The sequence below is a fragment of the Sceloporus undulatus genome, chromosome 3, assembly GCF_019175285.1.
Source record: "Sceloporus undulatus isolate JIND9_A2432 ecotype Alabama chromosome 3, SceUnd_v1.1, whole genome shotgun sequence".
Lineage (NCBI taxonomy): Eukaryota > Metazoa > Chordata > Lepidosauria > Squamata > Phrynosomatidae > Sceloporus > Sceloporus undulatus.
Genome location: NC_056524.1, coordinates 155,403,480 through 155,423,302, shown reverse-complemented (window position 1 = coordinate 155,423,302; position 19,823 = coordinate 155,403,480). Strand labels below are relative to the sequence as shown.

General features: G+C 40.3%; 1 protein-coding gene across 1 annotated transcript in view; it reads right to left on the bottom strand.

The window, feature by feature from the left end:
* BMS1 (BMS1 ribosome biogenesis factor) overlaps positions 1–19,823 on the bottom strand; it is a 57,438-nt gene that overhangs the window by 14,081 nt on the left and 23,534 nt on the right. The window contains 10 exon segments of the mRNA XM_042459864.1: positions 1,042–1,143; positions 1,931–2,679; positions 3,904–4,043; positions 5,260–5,456; positions 6,695–6,816; positions 9,207–9,349; positions 11,209–11,397; positions 11,656–11,735; positions 13,178–13,349; positions 13,351–13,369. Coding sequence (XP_042315798.1) covers positions 1,042–1,143; positions 1,931–2,679; positions 3,904–4,043; positions 5,260–5,456; positions 6,695–6,816; positions 9,207–9,349; positions 11,209–11,397; positions 11,656–11,735; positions 13,178–13,349; positions 13,351–13,369 — 1,913 coding nt within the window.

Sequence of the window (19,823 nt, the reverse complement as noted above, 5' to 3'; positions counted from 1 at the left end):
GACCATGCTACTGAGCTTCTGGGAACTGTAGTCCACAAAACAACTTTTCCAAAGTGTGTAGCACACATTTTTTCCCTGTATGCTTTCATGAGTTCTATAAAGATAAAGGTTTCCCTTGACATGAATGTCTAGTCATACCTGACTGTAAGAGCGGTGCTCACCTCCATTATTAAGTCAAGGAGCCAATGTTGTCCAAAGATGACTCTGTGGTCATGTGGCCTGCATGACTGCACAGAACGCTGTTACCTTCCCACTGGATTGATACCTATTTATCTACTTGCATTTGCATGCTTTTGAACTGCTAGATTGGCAGAAACTGGGATTATTGATAGGAGCTCACTCTGTCACATGGCACTTGGGCCTCGAACTGCCAACCTTCCAATCATCAGAAATGGCATCTTAACAACTAAGCCACTGTGTCCTATAGTTTGGACCATAGCGCACATGTCAGCATAGCTGACAAAACACCCAGTCTTCCCAAAAGTCCTCTACATCTATCACAGAGCTTGAGGCAAGAGAGGGTTTTTTTAATTTGTGCTGCAGTGAAGGACCTTGAATATCATTTAATAATGAAGACAAGACCTTTAACCTTATTTCTGATAAAATTCTTGCTTCTTCCTCTAAAAGTAGCCATGATACTTTTATTTCATAACAATCCATATTTGATGTCATTAGCTTTCATCTCTCCTTGCATAGTTAGTAAGTTCACTCGCTGTAATGACCGTGGGATTATTTCTGTCTTCTGAGGCTGTAACTTGCCAAACTTTGTTCTTTCTCAGCTATTATTTATTGAAGAAACTCCCTTCTACCCATCACTTCACAGAGCCGGAAAGTATCTCCAACTATCATAGTCATCACAATATAGACTCTAGGACAACCAAATTCTAAACAAGAATTTTGACTACAATCAGCATGCAAGCTAGCAGAAGTGTTAACAGACTCACAATTTTGCCTGCTCTTGCTCTTTTTACTCTCCTTCCCCAGACTATCCTTTTATCCCCTTTTTCATTATCTAGCAAATACTGGGGAGAATATTTTTACCTGTGCCATAAACAAGTTTACGGAGATTGGGAGTTGACTGCTGCTGTCTCAGAAAAGCTTCAGCTGCCTTTCGAGTAAGATCTTCTTTCCATTTAAGTGCACCTGGAAGAAGAAAATATTGTTTCCTTATCTCCATTAGATTAGATTAATCAGACAATGATTTCAGAAACACCTCCATTATAAATTGCATTTGCTGGCAGAGATTTCCAAAAGATACTTTGAATTTTTCAGTTCCTGAGTGTGATTTTTCTTTAGCTGATGTCAAATATACAACTTGTTGTATGAACCTATACAAATCCTCTTAACACCATGTCCAATTAAGTTGAAGCTTACTAACAAGCAAGGGTACACATGTTTTCAGCTTTGGTTTCAAAAAACTGCAAGACAATATGTAAAAAATACTGGACAGCAATAACACTGAATTAGATTTTAAGCAAATGAAGGCTCCAAACTTGATAGGAAGGCTGACTGACATAATCGATAAGTAAACCATTTCAAACAGTTCCTTTTTTCAGCAATTGTACAGCTCCAAAGGAAAGCTGGCAACCACATCTAAATACAGTATGCAAAGGGACCTTGTAGCATCTGAGATTAACTGTGCAAAAGAAATTGTAAGAAGATACAAGTTGCATCTGAGCAAGTAGGCCAAATCTACAAAAGTTTATGCTACATCTTCTTTCCCATAGGCACAGTACAGACCACCCCTTTGGGGCAGCCTGCACCCGCCCCTTTTTGCTTATTGGCGGTCTGTACCACACCACACCATAGTTACTCTCTAAAGTGCAACAAGATCCTTTTGCATACTTTTACTCCAAACTAACATGGCAATGTCTATGAATTCTACATATAAATGTAACATCAGATATACAAGACGAGACTAAGTACTTACCAGCTGTGTCTGCAGAAAAGTCAGGTGCTTCTTTATATTCCTCCTCCTCTTTCAACAGCTCTTCAACATCATCATTATAGTTTACAAACTCCGATTCCTGTTTTTCAGTATCAGTACTTTGTGGCTTGGGATTTTCACTGTCAGATTCCTCAGTGTCAGAATCATCCATTGATTCTCCTTCCTCTTCCAAGGAGGAGTCTTCTGATTCACATGCCAATGTTTCTTCAATGGTTCCATTTCCAGACTCTGTAGTAGAACCTACTATTTTACTCAAATTTCTATTACTCTTTAACTCTCTGTCTTTTTTGTCACAATGCATAGTTTGATTAACTAAATCTGCAGATCCAGAATCAGTTATCTCCTCTCCCTCACACTCCTGTCCTTCCCCATCTGTCTCTTCTCTGCCCTTATCAAGGCCTTCTTCTTCTTCCTCATTTGAACTCATCTCAAGATTGTCATCACTGTCAGCAAAGGCTGGTAGTTCTGCTAGTGTTACTTCTTTGGTTTCTTTTTTAACATGTCTGGCAGAAGGCAAAATCAGAGCTTGATCTGAAAAACCTTTATCATTGTGTTCTCCTTCGTCACTATCATTGTCACTGTCACTTCCATCCTCATCTTCATCCACAGACATTTCTTCATCTTCCTCAATGCCTCCATCTTCATTTTCTTCATCTTCAAACACTGCTTTCCGCCGTACCCTCCCAGAGAGCAGGTCAAATTTTTTTTCTTCTTTAGGCATTGGAAAAATTCTTTCAAAATGAGCAGAAAAAGACAAGTACCAAGTCAGGTTTCACAAACTGTTCAAAAATGAAGATATTAAAAGTTTTCTTCACTGTAGTGACACTAGAGATTTTTTAACTTAACTACTGGTCTAGAAAAATAACCCAATCCTACCACTGAAGTAATGAGGATTGTATATTTAAACTAAATTCTTTTCTTACAGTAAAATTCACTTAAGAACTCCCTCTATAAGGACTTTGTTGTTGTTATGTGCTTTCATATCAACTTTAATATACAGTAACTCTATACTGGCTAAGCTCGAAATTTAGCCTGAAATCCAAAATAAATCAAAATTAAAAACTGTTTGCATGGGTGGGTGAAATAGTGGCACCTTTGGTTTCCGATGGTTCAGTGTACACAAACTGTTTAATGCACAAAAACATTTAAAATATTGTGCATAAAATTACTTTCAGGCTATGTTTATAAGGTGTATACGAAACATAGATGTATTTTGTGTCTATACTGGGGTCCATCTCCAAAATATCTCATTATGTATATGGAAATATTCCAAAATCTGGAAAAAAAAATCTGAAATCCTAAATAGTTCTGGTCCCAAGCATTTTGGGAGACCAAACATATAGTGTATTTGGGCCACAATTTTATTCAGAAGTTTACCAATGTCTTCTGAGGCTGAGACAGTGTGACTTCATCAAGGTCAAACAATGAGTTTCAGCATCAGAATGGGGAATCAAACCTCCTAGCACAACACTCAAATCACTATACTAAGTTGGTTCTCATTATGAGGGATACATGCCTCAATTAAAGCAAATATTGGAATTTCCCAAAATTCTAAAGTAAAATTCACACTCACATCTCAAAAGTGCTACAAGATCTCTCTACATATTGATTTTACAGACTAACATGGCTATATCTTTGAATCCCAGGCATATGAAGGTTACATGATGACATGGCTAGGTAGAGAACATTGTTCTCTTTCACCCAATCAGTACACTGGGTACTGTTCAAGTGAAAAATATGAATGCCTTCTCCCTGCATGGATACTGGTATATGCTGCCTAGTGACCTACAGAATAGCAGTTCTTAAACGATTGTACCTATGCTTTAAGATTTTAATAAGATCTACATTTTCTAGAATGACTAAATGTAAAATCAGTAGGTGGAAATGCTCCTCTCTCAATTCCTCTTTGTAATCAAGAACTTTTGCCTTCACTTAAGCAGGAACCTGGAACTTACTCTTGGTTTTCAACATCTTCAGCTTCTAAAGGTTTGGAATCCATAAAAAGAGACACTTTGCTTGAAGCCATTTTGGCATCAATGGTTGAGTGTGTGGAAATAAGGCTCTGGACTAGTTCATGATTTGGTCTTACACCATCCTGGAAAAACAAAATTGCTTCAGTAACTATTTTCTGTTGATCTCATTTACAATCATTAATTATAAACAGTTGCACTGGATTCAAAAGCTAGGGGGAAAACAAGCTTTATTCTCCCTTCACACAATTTTAAAGAATACACCCAAACTTTAAAAACCTTTGCAGTCATTTTCAGACAACTTGATATATCTGCTTACATTTGTTGTTGTTAACTGCCCTTGAATCTACTTCAACTGATGGTGACCCTGTGGCTGATACATCTCCCAGTCTCCCTGTCCTCAACTTCTCTGCTCAGGTCCTGTGGGACCAAGTATATGTCTGCCCTGATTGAGTCTAACCATCTGGCATGAGATCTTCCTCTCTTTCTACTGCCTTCCACTTTTCCTGGCATCACTTTCTTTTCTAGTGATTCATTTTAACTCATGATGTTGCCAAAATGACAGCATCCATTTAGTCAGCTTAGAGGCGAAGCAGACCGCCCCTAAGGAGCGGCTCTGTGCCACCCCTTTGAGTGCTGGAAAGGGGGCGCAGCAAACGCATGCTGTGGCCCTTATCTGGCATTTTTCGGGGCCAAAAAGAAGTGGCAAATGCTTCTTCATTTTGGGCCAGAAAAAGGGTGTCCTTCCTGCTGCTACAGCATTTTCAGCACTCCTTTTGTTGTGTGACATGTGAACGCCGCAGCAAAGGAGTGCCGCAATGCCATCTGCTGTGTGGTCAGGCAGGTGGCGTAATGCCGGCATTGGGGCATGAGTTGTCCAAACACCACACCCCCATGCCCTCCCGATGCTGGCGCTTACTGCCGGTCTGTACAGCCTCTTAGCTTCCACAGAGTTCTAGCTTGATCTATTCTAGAACTCATTTGTTTGTCTTCTTAGCCATCCACAGTATTCTCAATATTTTGCTGTTTTAGATAAGGAACATCATTTCACTATACCACTGCAGCTAGTGGAACTTGGGCACTCATGGATTTTGATATCCATGGGGGGCCTGGAACCAAACCCTACTAGATCTCAAGGGCCCACTGTACTTTCATTCATACTAGACACAAAACATTACAGATTTCCCCTATAAAGATTAATTCTGTACAAAAAAGATGATTTATGAAGCAGATGGGGATAGAAAACCAAGAATAGTTAGAACTGATTTCTTCAATACTGTACAAGAATTAGTACTGGATTATTAGAGAATAATGAATAAATCCAGAGCCTTAAAGCCTTACCTCCTCCTCCTGATGAGCATGACTTCCCCCGAGGTCAATATAAACCGCATCTTTGTCATATACTAAGCCTCCAACACCTGATAATGGGGCATAGATCAGCTTCTCCTTCTCATTTAAGGAACGTTTCTTTTGGTGCTCAGGAAGTGCACAGGGATCTGGTAAAAAACTGACGTCACTTATAGTGAAATCCCCTACACCTGATGGGAAAGGTATGGAAGTGGGAAATGTTATTAAAAGTAACTATTCATGAATCAAAACCACCATGACAGTAATATCATGTCAGTGAAGCATTATATGGGCTAGATTTCCCATAACGCTTTAGATACAGAAATCTGATACACATATCAGGGAAAGGATTGGGGAGGAGAAGGGTCTCGGGAAGGACAAGGTACCTCTTACCTTCTTCTCCCCATCCTCTCCTTGGGATGCCCAGGGAAAGGATCAGGGAGGAGAAGGGTCTTGGACAGGACAAGGCACCTCTTGCCTTTTCTTCCCATCCTTTCCCTGGGCTGCCCAAGGAGAGGATCGGGGAGGAGAAGGGGCAGGGAGCCAATGAAAGGGACAGGAGGGTGGGGGAAAAAGGAGTATGCAGCCCTGCTCCTCTTCCCTCACTCACCCTTCCCTTTAACTGGCTTATGAGTGGGGGGCAGAGTTATTCACAACATTTCCATATTCATGGAGGTCTCATTCCCCTAACTCCTGCAAATGGATTGGATTTCAAAAGGCTTTGAAAATGACTGGAATTGTGTTGCCCTTGTTTTTATGATAGTTCAGTGTTCTTTGGTCCTGATCTACTGAGATCATCAAATTTTCTGCTGTTATATTCTATTATATTTCCCACTAAATCTTCTTCCATTTTTAATTACAATTCCTTAATCTACTACTTCAAACTCTAGAATGGCTTTTCAAACTTCCCATAGAAGAGTCCTAGATATTTTATATGAGAAATTACTTTCCACTATTCATGCAAAAGTTTGTCTGCTTTGCTGAGTAGCATGACTGGATATTTCCAATTCAATTCTCACCTCACCCATTAAATCACTGGGAGGCTTTGGGCAAGCAATTTATAATGTAAAACTATGCATATTTACTCAGAAGTAAGTCTTAATGTGCCCAATGGGACTTAAGATTGCAATATCAGTGACTCTGATTGGGGAAACTTACAATTTGGAGATAGTAATATTTACTTCATTTCTTGTAAATTCTTTATAAAAGCAAAACATTTTACTGAATGGAGGAATGTGAGATTGAATTATTGTTCCTGCCACATAGCTACAGGGAGGAAATTGCAGATTAAAAAAAAGAAAAGGTTCCATATGCGTTCCAGTGAATCAAGCTGTATGCAAATAATCTCTATGGGAAGCCTTAAAAGACCAAGATGGTCCTTTGAGAATAAAAAAATATAAATAAGAAAATAAAAATGATAATATCCAACCTGGCATGTGTATTTGGCCTTTGTTTTTCATGTGAGCTCCTCTTAGGTAGCCATAAAGTGAAATCTTCCTGTCACATTTTGGATTAATTCTGATATCTTCTGGATTTGTCAGATCTTCCATTCTACAGGATATAAGGAAATAACTTAGATCTGAACTATCTAGTTTTTCAGAAAGAATGAAATAGGAAAATTTAGCATGGTACAGTATAACCTGATACCATAGATAGCCCTCACTTATAACAGCCCCTTCTTATCTTCAGCAAGAACCTGAATTTTACCATGTAACCTTTCTTATTTATAATTATAGGCACTGTATCTCAATTTTAGGCACGGAAACAACAAAAGTCAAATTAAACAAATACAATAACATATAAGCTATATTGTTATAGCTTTAGTTAAGTTAAACTATACAAACTATTACTATCAGGGTAATGTTTAGTTCTCCTTCCAAATAAAGTTCAGCACAAAAGTTGTCCAAATATGAATGATTAACCTATTAAACTGAATTCACATCATGATAATTTCATATTTATCTATGACATGTTTCTAATAGTATAACCAAAACAGTATTTTTTTATATATATAACAGTAAAACTAACCTGAAAAGTTGTTATTCTAAAAGTAAAACCTTCATCTGGTTGTAAATATTAAAATTCATACCAGCAAGAATGAGTCTTCTGTAACTATGAGATGTGTAAATATGTATTAGGCTTATAGTGAGGAAGGGTGCCCTTTTGGGGGGATGATTAAAATGAATGTTTCTGAGTAGTGATTTAAATCAATCAAATCTACCCTGACAGCACTTGGACAACAACAGCTTGGCGGACACTATGTTAGAAGGCAGGCAAAAGGGATGAAATTAAGCCACCATGTCAGAAACCCCTTTCATTCTACATCTGACAAAAGAGATCTAAGGTAGGTATAACACCTCCCTCTGCTTTGACAATGCATAGCTCAAGTTGTGCTCCAACACACGCATCTTCAGACAGGTGCAAAGAAATCTCAGTAGAAGTGGCACTACCAGATAACACAGTGCACTTCTGAACAAATTACTGGACAAAAGGCTCCAGATGATGCAGGGAGGTAATTGGGATACTTTACAATTACTAAAAGGGGATGTGGTGCCTTTGCATTTAAGACACCAATTCTGACTATTGTAAGATCAGATGGTCGGCAGTTCAATACCGGAGTGCTGCATAATGGGGTGAGCTCCCATCACTAGTCCCAGCTTCTGCCAGCCTAGCAGTTCGAAAACATGCAAATGCAAGTAGATACATAGGTATCACTTTGGTGGGAAGGTAACAGCGTTCAGTGCAGTCATGCTGGCCACATGTCCGAAAATGACTCAGGTGGTCAACGCTGGCTCTTCAGCTTAGAAACAGAGATGAGCACTGATCCTTATAGTTGGTTATGACTAGACATTCATGTCATCTTTACCTTTATCTACAATTGCTAAGAAGATATTTGATTGAAGATACTTTTGGAAGTATACACATATTAGATTGTAAGAGTGAAGGTGTGCCTCAAGTTTAACCTGGAGAAAACACGTCATGCTTCAAATATGTTTGTCTGTGTGTCTGTGAGGTGTATTTAGACCCAGTATTTAGAACACTTGGATGGGCAGGAAATGCATGCCACAGAAACCTTTCCCCATCTCCAGACCTGAAGAAAAAACAGCCCTTTAAGCTGAATGAAGTAAAGAGAGTCTCAGAGTGTATTCCTGCTGGACTGCCCTTTCCTTCTCTTCCTGCCCAAAGGGAATCTATCATCCATTACTATGTGGGAAAGTTTGCAGGAAGCAAGTGATCCAGTTGGCATGCCTCCTTCTGCCCCAAAGAGCCATTTGCCACTTCTGTTCATTTGGGAAGGATACTGTTAATTAATTAGACATTGAAACATTTTGAAAAAACATAATACAGTTTACTTGGATATTACTCATAATTTTCTTTAGAAAAATTATATACTGAAAGTCACAACAGAGGTAATTGCAATTTTAAAAAATGAGGGGAATATAATAATCTAAATTGGCACGACCTTGACATTAGCAGGATTTTAAACTATGAACAGGGATGAGAGCCCTCCACATGTTGTTAGCCTTTAACTCCTATGCTAACTAGGGCTGATGGGGGCTCCCATTCAACAAAATCTGAAGAGTGACATGGTTCCCACCACTACCTTCAGGCTCATGATATTAAGCATCTTATTTTTACATCTCTCTCTGTAGTAACATGTAAGCTTATAATTCGTGCATCTCAGCTGTTAACTAAACTAATTTGCCCCCCCCCCCCCGTGTTAACTTTACAGCACTTGAGATCATTGCTATTTACAGTTAAGATCCATATCTTCCCAGCGCACATGTAACAACTCTGGCCCATTTAGACAATTCCCATGCACTGAAAGATTTTATTAACTTCACTCTCTCTGCTAGGATAAAATACCAGCAATTTCATGTAACAAAAACAATCTAGCATGAGAGAAGGCTCCACACAAACAAAATTAATACAGACATTACCTGTCTGCCAGAACATATGGATGAGATGTCTGCCAAGTAAGGGGACGAAATTTCATAACAGAGATAAAGCGTCCCAGGTTGTGGATTTCCTGTTTTTGATATTCTCCATGTACCATCCCGGAGAGATAGAATAATTTGGCACCCTATATCAACAAATACAAAAGACATTTCTCTCATTACCATTGCGCCAATGCATTACTTAGTTTTCTAGGAAGGCTGTGATTTCCTCTTAGCACAGAACATAGGATTATGTGCTTGCTTTAATTCTAGACAAAGATAGTGGTGTATTATTTTCATCCTTTTCCCTCATGAATGACTGCAACAATATGCTGGAAATTGTGTGGGCAGTACTTATTAAGGCCTCAGAAGCCAGACAAATGTTCAATTCATATATGATTACAAGGCAAGGAATCACAGAAACTCTGACTGGCCTTACAGACACAGGCGGGTTACAAACCGCCAAAAGATACGTATGGAATACGTATTAGGGTTAGGAAGGGGTGGTGCTTCCGCACCCCCCTAACCCTAGTAAGTATTCCATACGTACAACATGGCGGCGCCCCTCCACATGGGGGCCGCCATGTTTACGTATCGGACGCTGTGCGTCCGCACGTGTCGTGGCGTCTATGACGTCGCGAGTCCGCCCCTGGCGCCTCGCGACGTCATAGAGGCGCCACTTAAAGAAGCTCAATTTTGGAGCTTCTTTTTTGCTCCGCAAGGGAGCTGTGCGGTGTGGCTGCGGCAGCTCCCTTACGGACCAAACGGCAGCGGCGGCAGACCTCCTCAAAGCGGCGGTCTATAACCCACCACAGAGAAGGTTTGTCCATCACAGTAAACCAAGGAGCTTCTTTTTTGGTTCTGTTAATCATGGGGTGAGGAAAGATGAACAAGAAATTGTGTAAGGCACTGAAGCTTTATTCTTCTCATCAATAAGTCTTACAGAGATGGTTTGTCCATCACAGTAGCCAAGAGCTCAGGTTCACCCCGTATGTACCAGAGCGTACTTGTACGCTTATGATTTGACAGGACTGCAGGTGAAACATCTTTTCTACAGCTCTTGGCTTGCTGTGTCTGTAAGACTTATTGATGAGAAGAATAAAGCTTCAGTGCCTTACACAATTTCTTGTTCATCTTTCCTCACCCCATGATTAACAGAACCAAAACAGAAGCTCTAGTAAAATAAGAGGGATGGGAGAGGGGGTAAAAACTACAGTAAAATAAGCAATAATAATAATAATAAATAACATATTTTATATAGATCACAACATTCAACATTTCTTGCTGGCATCTTTTTGGGGGGATTAAGTGCATGTCACTAAGGCATAATTATATGGGAATCGTGCAGCACTCTGGATGTGGTTAAACTGAAATAATCACTGGTGAGGCATGCTGGGAGCTATAATCTAACATGGGTAAAGGGCTTCCAATTCCCACAACTGACCAGAATGTAACTTTTAGTCTCAACTAAGGTAGACTCAATTAACGGATTGCTGAATAAATACTTTATTTATGTAAAGCCAATTGATGGGACTAATTAGAATCAACAATGGGATTTATGCCACATAGTCAAGCATAAACATCACTGTTACAAGTTAAGGTAATGTGCAAATATAGAGAAATGATGCAACTAATGGAGAGTTGTTCCACATAACTATTCATTTGCATTCTTAGGGATAATTGCCACATATGATGTAATAATCCTCTCAAATATTGAACTTTGTAGCTTATTGCTGCAGTTTAATATTTTTTTATTTTATTTTATTGTTTTAACCCAGTTTAATGCTTTTTGTAAGCTGCCTCAAGAACTTTGATATAAAGCTGGGTATCAATATTTTAATAAATATAAATTAATTAATTAATTAATAAGTCACTGATCTAAATATACATTCAGCTATAAAAGCCAACACATTTTCAAGATAGAATCAAATTAAATTGTGTAAAAATCACCCAAAGAAGTAGAACTCTGTTGCTTCATTTATGCACCATTCTTGCAAGATCATACCTGATACACTTCAGTCCAGAATCTGTGCTTTAGTCTCTTTTTAGTCTTCTTAAGCTGCTTGTTATTTTTTAAGGTATCCAAGTGTGTGAGAATGCCCATTACTTTGGGAAAGCCATGTACCTGGCAAATATTCAGAAATTCAAATGTTTCCATTTCAAATCCAAAACTAGCATCAATTAGCATCAAAACCTAAGAAATAAAAAAATTAACAGTCAGTTGAAAATGAATGTACCAACAATGAACTGTAACACGTTTTCAGTTTAAAATAACAATTTCCAAGATAATTTTCAGAAGTAAGAAATCTCTTTTAGCTAGAATTCTGGAAAAATTAATATCTATAGAGACTAATGCTATATAAAAATTTAAATCATATACATCTAGGAATTAGCATACAAGAAGCAAGAAACCCCACTATAAGCATGTTTGTCAAATAATGTATCAGCATACCAGATCAGCAACTTTAGCCAGATCAATCATTGTATTAATATCACATCCACATTCAATTATGGTTAGCCTACGTTTTTTACCTGTAAAGAAAACAAAAGAAGCAGAAAATGTTACTTTTAAATACTAAATAAAGTAAAAGGACACTTTCTAGTTGTAAAAATATAGAATTAACTGACAGGCTATACATAGGGCTGCAACTATTTTGTTGTTCAAAACAGGAAAGCCACACTGCCATGAAATGCATTCCTCCACCTGACGCAGGATGCGTGGGAATCAATGCTAGATTCTTCCAAGTGATGCCACCCTTGGGACATTCTTTGTAATATTTGCTTTCATGTGTGAGGACCCTGTGGCCCTCCAGATGTTGCAAGGATAGTCAGGTCAACAACATATGGCAGGGTGCACAATTCCCATATGTGATTTACTTATAACATTTAGATATCAGATGAAAGCCTTGAACTACAGTGGGCCCTTAGTATCCGCTGGGGTTTGGTTCCAGGATCACCTGTGGATACCAAAATCCACAGATGCTTAAAGTCCTATTATAATATGTCTTAGTAAAATGATGTCATTTATATAAAATGGCAAAATCAAAACTTGCTTTTTGGATGTGTGTGTGTGTGTAAATATTTGTAAGCCATGGATGGTTGGATCCGTGGCTGCAGAATCTATAGATAAGGAAGACTGGTGGTATCTTATTCCTTAAAATTACAATGATCTCAACAGGAGAATTCAACAGACACACAATTTTTGCATTAAAATCAACAGTATTTAAAACATTCAGTTCTGGTTGGATTTTTTCCCATAGACCTGAATCCTACTGTTAGTCCACAGTACAGTAGATCCACTGCTGAATGGAAATTAAAAACCTGTGTAACCCACACTGATTTAATGGATCTACCCAAGGTAGGACTACCAATAGGACCGGTAGTAGAAGTCTTAATATGGGTTTGAAAAATGCAAAATTTTCCCTTCTTTCAGTTTACAGTGGTATATCTTTCACGTCCAGTAGTGCTTCTTTCTCCTCTTTGGGTCCAAAAAGCTAGAAGAAACACTAGTTTCTGCAACCCTGATAAAACAGCTTCTCAACAGGTGGTGTCTTCAGTTTGCATTGCAGGAAATTAGCGCTATTGACAGTGTCTCAATTAATAAATTACATCAAACTATGATTAAGGAAGCTTATTTATGACAGCTAATAAACCATATAATTTAGCCAACACAGCTGAATAAAAAAATATGATTTGAAAATGAATTTGTAACTCATAGCTTGTGATAATTATAGCTGAATGGACAAACCACAGCTACAACTATTGTTTCACCTTTTGAAGCTACAGAGACTAAACCTACAACGCAAAGCCAACAAGTAGCCCTAAAACATGTTTGCCTGTTGTACAATTGCAAGTTCAAATTATGGTGGTTCAGGTTCCAGACTAAGTTAGCATCACATATGCTTTAGTGTGATATCTGGACTGAATAGCAATAAATGCAGAACGCAGACTGTTATGTGAACATCTATTCTTACCTGAGACAATTGTTACAGGACCTCGGATTTCAACTAACTTCTGCCTTGTGAAATTCTTAATGAGACATTTGATCAAGGTACTCTTTCCAACTTTTGGAGGGCCAACGACAACCACTACCACTGGGGGAGGCTCTAAAGGAGTGCGATCAACCACAGGAATATGATGTTTTTTTTGTTTTCAAATCCTGAGTCCTGTATTTAAACATTAAAATTACTTTAAATTAGCTGTTGTTTATCCACTGGTTCTATGCAAATAATTCACCACCCCACAAACAAATCTTAAAAACTGCCATAGCACCCCAAAATTCTAACAGAATACTTTATGCCATCAGTTACATTGAGATATTTATCCATTCTTATACTGTATTATACAGACATTACTTGGGAATCTTATAAAGCACTATGAGAACCAATGTTGAGACAGTGATAACATACTAGGCTTGGAGCCCAGCTCTCTTCATGACGCAAGTCATTCAATATAAGCTCAAACAAACTTAATGCAAGGCTAAAACAATGCTCTGATCTCCCTAAAGAGCAGGATAAAAATACAACAAAAATGCATGCATGAACCATAACAGAAACAGAAGAAACTTCCATAGATATATTTCTGAAGACAGCTCAACTCTATAACTATCATTTATATAGTTAGTAATTTCAATTGTAGAAGAGTTCCTGAAGCTCCTAGTGCCATATGTGTCATTATTCAGTGTTAAATGAGCTAAAACAGTGATTCCAAAAGTGGGTGGTATGCCCCCGCTGGGGGTGGGAGAAAGATCCAGGGGGGAGTAAAGGAGAAAGGGGGCAGCAGGGGGGGCAGTGAGGGGGAAATGGTGCAGGGCCTTCAGTCAAAGTATTGGTGTGTAAGAAAGGGGAGCCAGTGGTACCATGTGGGATCGGGTGGCATAAAAATTCTTTTCAGGTCCCTTAAAACCACAACAAAGCCTCTCTTGGTGTGTGGTGTTTCATCTCCAACCTCTTCACTGTTCCCAATGAGAGCTCACTCGTACCCCACCTCTTTCACTAGTAATGGCTGGGAAAGCTTTTGGAAGGATTGGGGTGCAAGGCAATCATTTGCTGTGGCTGTGGAAACAGCACCATTTTGTGGACAGACTGGACTGACTAGAGTCAAGGAGTTAGAGATACACGGCAGACGGGAAACATCGCAGCGCAAAAAGGAGCTTTCACATGAGGAGTCCTTGTTGAAGCTTTGCTTTGCCTCCAGCCTGCTCGTATCGCTTTCCTGTCGTTGGAAAAGACTAAGAAGAAGAGGTCTCCAATCCAGAGCAATGTAGCCTCTTGTAACCGCCACTATATGGTAGTAAGAAAACCGGCTGCATCTTTCTCTTCACCCCAATGAGGAAGGATTGAGAAGTCGCATCCTCAGCGTAGAGAAGAAGCATTTCTCCTTTTTGCAACTTAGTCACAATGTGGAAGCAGCAATCAAGCAGCTGGCTGAGGCAGTAACCAAGAAGCTTCTGGCACCCACATGATAGACCTTTGCCACAAGGCTGGAATGGGTGAGATGCTTCTCTGGCAACTGTTCTGCCAGCTGCATACCTGGCTGCGCTATGACAAACGACGCAGGTGGCAGAAGGAGTGCAAACAACAAGCAACCATACAAGGCTGCAACTGAGAAGCCGTTTTCGCCTGTACACCAGCCCTTTAACCGAAAGGCGGTGGCACAGGAAAGAGAAGGCTTCTTGGTTGTCTACGTCAGCCCACCTGTTTCAGTTGCTGCTCCCACAGGTGAGTGGTGTGCAAAGGGGAGTAGTAAGCAACATGAGTTGTTTTAAATGATGGGCGAGCAAAACAGTAAGACATAAGATATGTTGAATAAATAGGCATGGGGGGGCTACCTAGGGCTTTGTAATGCCCAAGAGGGAAGGGGGCAGTCGGTGGCCAACAAAAAGGTTTAGGGAACCACTGGCCTCTAAAACATTCACCAGGGGCAGGGAGAGTAGGAATAACTGTGAGAATAACAAAAGTCAAGTTGGCAATATACCTGTGGAATGTTCTGGGCCAATCCGGACCTGCAGACTGAACTTGCAAAGGACCTCTTGGAGTTTCTTTTCCTTTCCTGGCAGTCGTTCCTCATCTGTCGAGTCCTAAATCGTTTCAATGTGACGCTTCTTTTTCTGCTCCTCCAGCCTTTGGTCCACTGTGCTGTTCTTGCTATGGCCGTGTCTCTTTGTGCATTTTCCCTCCACTGCTTTCATCCTCAATGGGTCAGCTATGTACGCACAGCTAACAAATAGAAGTAATGTCTTGTCTCAATACAAGCAATAAACACAACAATATGCTATTATATTAAATGGTGTTGATTATGCACATAGATGAGAAACCTAAATCGCTTTCCAACACTATTATATACCAACACAACTTCCGTATCATATAGTGCAAAGCAAATCTTGAGTAACTGTGGTAAAAGGACACCTAGTTCAGGAGTGTAACAGCTGAGTCAGCATTCATGGGTTGAAAACATGTGGACATGTTGTAACACATTTTCCTCAACATGACATGAATAGAAATAGTGAGCAAACTAAATTTTTGTTTTTTAACAATCCCAGCTGCCAAATCAACATTTACTATCTAAATAACCTCCTCTTTCAAACGCTCTGTCCTCCATACGGGATGACGTTAATGTTTATAACTCCATATAATCTAGTAATCGTTTATTCACTGAATTTTAAAGAGAGGTATGTGAGTTTTATTATGTTATAGTAATGTAATCAAAGACAATGGCTGTTTAGTTGAAAGTAGCCTTTTTCCTATTGCCCTTTTATAATTAACACTGCCTCAGACTACACGAGGATGTGACCAACTAGAGGAGTGACCATTAGAGAAGCCAAGCCTTGTGCCAACTCCCCCAGTAGCAGCTTTTTTCCACGCCGCATGCGACCCGTTAAGCAGGTTTTGAATTACAACCCCACATGTATTTGTAAGTCACTGGGCTAGGTCTGGAATGAGGACAGATGTGGGAGGTGGTGAATTGCACAAACATCCCTTACTACATGGGAAGAAACCGGGCGTAGCAACCTTGCCTGTTACAGACGGCCAAAATGACTCTTCGGGTCTCTTTGGAAGTATGCTATTTAAAATATGCATGCACTCCAAAGAATCTGGAAGCTGCAACAAAAAGCTGCCTACGGTGATTAGGAATGGGTGGTGGCTTTGGTGTGACCTCCTCCCGGACTCTTAGACCCATGCAATCATTTAAATGCATACCTCCAAGAGACGCTGAAGCAGCTGTGTAATTTTGGCAGTCCCCTGTAACAGGCCTTTGTATCATATTTGGGGCTTAGTGATGTATTAGGATTGAGTCTGAAAGAATTACTTTTCACAACAGGTTTCCTTGTCAGGAAAGAATGCCTTCTGTATGAAAAATATACACAGCATTGATTATTTAATATTCTGCCCTTACTCACAGATGGAGAAAGTTATCTGAAGATCGTAAAATTCAGCAGGACTCATATAGAGATAACACCTCTCAAGCAGACAAGGCAAGGATTAATAAACCAGCCCCAGCCAGCCATAGGACCACAGAATTTTAGGCGGATGAATTTTAAAGTTTTCTAAGGGTAGCGCCCACATAGCATGTGTAATCCTAATAGGGATACATCAAAGTAGGTTGCACCAGAGTCAAATCTGACTTTCTAGGACCATTCATAGCTGACATGCTATGCTAGCTTTTAAGGGAGCAAATGCAACCTCCCCCATCTCTGAAACCTGTACTTACAGAACTGAAACCAAGGAATACACTCAAACTAATGAACCTGTAATCCGCAGAGGAATGTACTCCTGTCAAGGACAGACGGGATCCCTATGATTCTTTATCTGCTTTCCTGACCGACCAGGAACATCTGGACTACAATTTGTGGCCTCGTCTATTCTGTTCGAACAACAGACACTGGCTTACTCGGTTTACTAAAAATAGATAATGGCTTAATTCATGGAACAGCTTACCTTGGAATTCCATGGAAAAAAGAAGCTGAATGGATCAGCACACTGGTTCCACTGAACATCGCAACTCCCCAGGCAATCCTCTCCCACGGGTTTCATGTTATATGTTATGGGGGACAAAACTGAGGGCCGAGGGACATACCCCAGGGCCAACATCGGAGTATCAACAGGCATCGTCCTGATCTAACTTCTGGTTCACTGCTTCAGGAAGGACGGGTGCCAGTGCAAATGTGCCTTCAGGGTCCCCCCTTGAAAAGCACCCAAAAACGTCACTGGCATCAAAAACGGTAGAATTTCAGCAGAACTAACAATACAACGCGTCCTCTGTGATGTTTCCTGTGTGCAATTTCTGTTTCATAGCCAGGCCTCCAGAATTGTCCTGATTCGAATCCCGGTATATGCACAAAACAAACAAACTGTACAAAGGTGCAGTTTTAGCAGTCTGTTATATTATACACATGTTGAATGTTACGTGATAAATAACTGTACAAATAAGTGTCGAATTTAAAGATCAGAGATGGGAAAACAGGGTGGCCCTCCAGATCTTGCTGGACGGCATAGCCAACTGCTAGCATAAGCAGTCGGGATGATGGATGTTGTAGCCCAGCATCTGACTAGGGCTCCTCAGTTCAGGACCATCCAATTCCTGAAAGTTTATGACCAAAACCGAGACCTTGATGATGGTATTAAGTATTTTTGCATTAATTAACAACTAATTTGCTCAAAAGCTTGTCATTCCAATACAGAGTGAGGAGGAAAAATATTTTTTCCTTTGGGAATTAAACATTAGTCTTAATTAAAGGGTCTATCCCCAGATAAAGATAAAATGAGGATTAGTCTTCTCACGCCTTATGAAGGTTAAGGAATATTTTATGTAGTCCGACTGCAATTTAGATAAGGTTACTGAGCCCTGGTACCACAATAATTGGAAAGAAAGAGAATACTAGCTAACCACATACTTCACTACACCTTATAGCCTGCTATTCCACTTGTACGGCGCTGGGTGCCTCCTGTTGTATTCTTGGGTTTGTAGTTCAGTGAGACCTAAGAAGTTCTCTAGTTGAGGATTCTAAATGTCCCTCCGTCAACTGCAAATCCAAAAAGGCAGCAGGAGACAGCCAGAGCAGTAAAAGTGGAATAGAGCACTACAAGTGTAGGCAGCATCCTGTAAGTAAGTACACAGACCCTACTCCTTGCAACTGCCAACATAAAATAAACTAAGGCTAAGGCGGCAGAAATAGTGAGGATGGACACCATTTAAACGTCCATGGGCTCATGTTATGGAATCATGGGATTTTAGTTTTTGGAAGGATAGCCTGATCTTTCTTCACTGGGGAGCTTTCGGTGCCACAACAAACTGCAAAATCCCAATTCTATAGGACAGGAAGCATAAGAAAGTAGGTCAAACTTGCATAATTGCACAGAATGGTAACAGGCCATGTCTGTGCAATTATAGCAATTCCTGCTCTCTTAGCGGGGCTGCAGCCCTTTGTACTGGGTGAGGCCATGCATGGTGGGTTTGAGTATTGATGAACGATTCCTGGAGAACGCAGGGTTTCAATCCTAGCTCAGCCATGGAAACGACTGGGTGGCCACTGGGGCAAGTCACATCCTCCTCATCACCTAGGAGAAGGCAACGGCCAACACCCTTCTGACAAAATCTTGCCAAGAAAAGCCCAGGTGGTTCTCTCCTAGGTCACCATAAGTCAGAAATAACTTGAAGGCCACAACAACAAAGTCCTAATGTGCAATTTCTTGCTGCTGATGATGGGGTGGCAATAAGTCAAGAAATGCCTGGCAAGAGCCAGAAACAATAATCTTTCATCTGCTGAGAATGGCAAAACTGGGAATATGCACGCGTTGTTTTCCCACCTGCAGAATCCAGGGCCAGATGCTGCCCATAATCTGGCACAGCCCTCCATTCCCAACGACTTGCCCTCAGATCAGCCGCGCTAACAATGTAAACCAGAGCTAAGGTTATCCCTCATTAAACACTTCACATTGCCCACATTATTGCAATCTCTCATTAAGAAAGTGATGCTATTTTCCCATTTTACTACTTACTGCTCGACGCTGCCTCCTGTTGCATTCCTGGGATTTGTAGTCCAGTGGAGGCCTGAGAGCTCTCGTCCGGCTGAGGATTCTAAAAATGCCCATCCCTTAAACTAAAACTACAAATACAAATGCACCAGAGGCAGCCAGCAGCCAGTAAAAAAGTAGAATAGCAAGCACTATAAAGAAACGTAGTGCCCCGAATGGCCCGAGAGCAGTGTACCACCAAACTATCCCCTTTTAAGGAGTTTTGGAATCCACTTCCCAGAGAAGCCCCGAAGCCTCAAGGCCATGTTGGACTCAATAGAGATCGCTGAATTCCTGGGAGCTGGGTCCAAATCCCCTGAAAGAGCACACAGTTTGGGGACCCTGTATATAGATAGAAAAGAGAGAGAGAGAAGAGAGAGAGAGAATGACGTACCCCCACCACCCCCCCAACCACCAAACCGCAAATTGTAAACCTTGTGAGAGATTTTGGACTCCAGCCAGCCCCAGAAGCCCAGCCAATGTTTGGCCAATAGCCTGGGATTCTGGGAGCTGAGTCCAAAATACCCCCTTGAAAGAGCACAGGTTGGGGACCACGTGATTCTATAGATTATATATATATATAATATATAGAGAGAGAGAGAGAAGT